At 32.7% G+C, this 1,956-nt stretch overlaps 1 protein-coding gene across 2 annotated transcripts in view; it reads right to left on the reverse strand.

Annotated features, from left to right (window-relative positions):
• Positions 1 to 1,956, reverse strand: part of TSNAX (translin-associated factor X) — a 34,461-nt gene that overhangs the window by 26,948 nt on the left and 5,557 nt on the right. For both annotated transcript variants that reach the window (XM_008569856.1, XM_008569855.1), the window contains exon 3: positions 88 to 202. In XM_008569856.1, coding sequence (XP_008568078.1) covers positions 88 to 202 — 115 coding nt within the window. The remainder of the gene's footprint in view (positions 1 to 87; positions 203 to 1,956) is intronic.

Below are 1,956 nucleotides of genomic sequence, written 5' to 3' on the forward strand. Positions count from 1 at the left end.
AAAAAAAAATATATATATATATATATATATATATATATATATATAAACTATATCAAATTGTAACAAATTTTAAAGATGTTTACTCACCTCGTAATTCTATGGAGGAGAAAAATTGTTCTTTTACTTTCAACAGTTATATCCCGACTAAGCTTCACAAGTCTTTCGTACTTGTCATGCCTTGCATCAAGTTCCTGCTGAAATGCTAAGGACACATTACTATGACCATGAGCATGCATATTCTACACCCAAAGCCTATCAAATAACACAGAGAATACATGTCACAATGTGAATGCAAGCAATGGCTGCAGTCTCCTGTCTTTATTTAAGGCATAACACAAGCAGAACATGGTCATAATGACACTAATTCTCAAACTACAAAAAGCTGAATACTGTAAACAATCTCTAGCACCTACTGTCTACAGTGTTGTTAATTGTCAAACATCCTAGGTCTACATTATTAAGCACCTTTAGAAGTCTACTTAATATAATTTAAACTTGTTTCATAATGGTCCCAGATGTCTAAACTTCTGAAACTAAGCATCCACTAATATTTTTCTGTAAATAGCAACAACACACAGAAACAAATTCCTGAATCCCTGAAAATATTTTAGAAATCCATAAATTGTATTAAAGCAGCTTAGTGGACTAAAATGAATATGCAATAAACTTCCTAATGACTGACATAGTCTGTGAATTATCTCAATTTTTAAAAAGCTACAAAATTATGAATATCACATTTAAATACTGAATAACAATCTAATCATAATCCATTCATTTTTCTTTTTTTATTAATGCCATTTCAATGTCCCTTTATTTTAGATTGCACATAACCTCCAATTTACATTATTTTACCATTGCATACATAACCATAATACTTAATACACTTAAACAATTTTTAAGAAGATAATAAAGAAAAAAAGGAAAAAAGATTAAAAATTCACAATCACTATGTGAATTGGTTTTGTTATAACTAGAGGATTAAAAAAAAAGAAAAGAAAATAATTAGAGGATTAGATCATAAAGTAGTTTTGAAATCAATAGGAAGTTGTGGCAGAGTTCATCTGAAAATAATCAGTTAAGAAACATCAAAACTTAAGTAGTTAGGCCAGGAAAAGATAAGCTGGAAACTGAGTCAGTCAGCATGTTAGAAATCTTGGAAGAAGAGAATTGAAAGTAGAAGAAAACTAGGAAGTAAGAGTTCCTGAGAACAAGGAAATGAACACAGACTGTGGTATCCAGTTAGTTTATACATTATCTTTGACCGTTCAGCACTTCCACATAGAAAGTAACCTTCAACCTGTCAAATGGATATACCGGACACAAGTCCCCATTACATAATATTCTATGGTTATATAAAAGAAGGGGTGTTTTTTCCTCCACTTTCATTCCACCTTTTCTTATCTGATTATACAACAAGGCATTTTCACAATTCTAACACGTCTTGACTTCAGGAAAATGTTTAAACATTCTTCCCCTTAAATGTCACCACTTTGATTCCTAACAGTTGCCGTTTTCTCCTGACCCTGCATTAGCACTTCACGCTCAAGAAACGACTAACTGAAATACTTCTATTATATCTACCTCATATAATTGCCAATCTGTTTACTTTTTATGTTAACTTAATTTTCATCTTTTCTGCTCGATTTCTTTTAATCTCAAATATTGAGACTGAAAGATTTTTTACCCTAAATAGCTTTATTCATAAAAAGCCTAACTTGAGAATGCCAAACAGAAAAAGTGTTTTAAGTTTTTTAAAACAACCAAAAATCTTCACCACACCACTATTAAATGTTTCCGCCTCAAAATTTTTTCCTTATTAAAATTTTCAACAAGTAACAATCACTTTTTATTACTGATTAAAAGATTGCATCAGTTGGGCCGGCCCAGTGGCGCACTGGATAGTGCGCCGCTTAGGAGGCGCGGCAGGGCCGGCGCCCCGGGGGGGGGCGCCCCCCC

Source organism: Galeopterus variegatus, unplaced genomic scaffold, assembly GCF_000696425.1.
Source record: "Galeopterus variegatus unplaced genomic scaffold, G_variegatus-3.0.2 Scaffold537, whole genome shotgun sequence".
Lineage (NCBI taxonomy): Eukaryota > Metazoa > Chordata > Mammalia > Dermoptera > Cynocephalidae > Galeopterus > Galeopterus variegatus.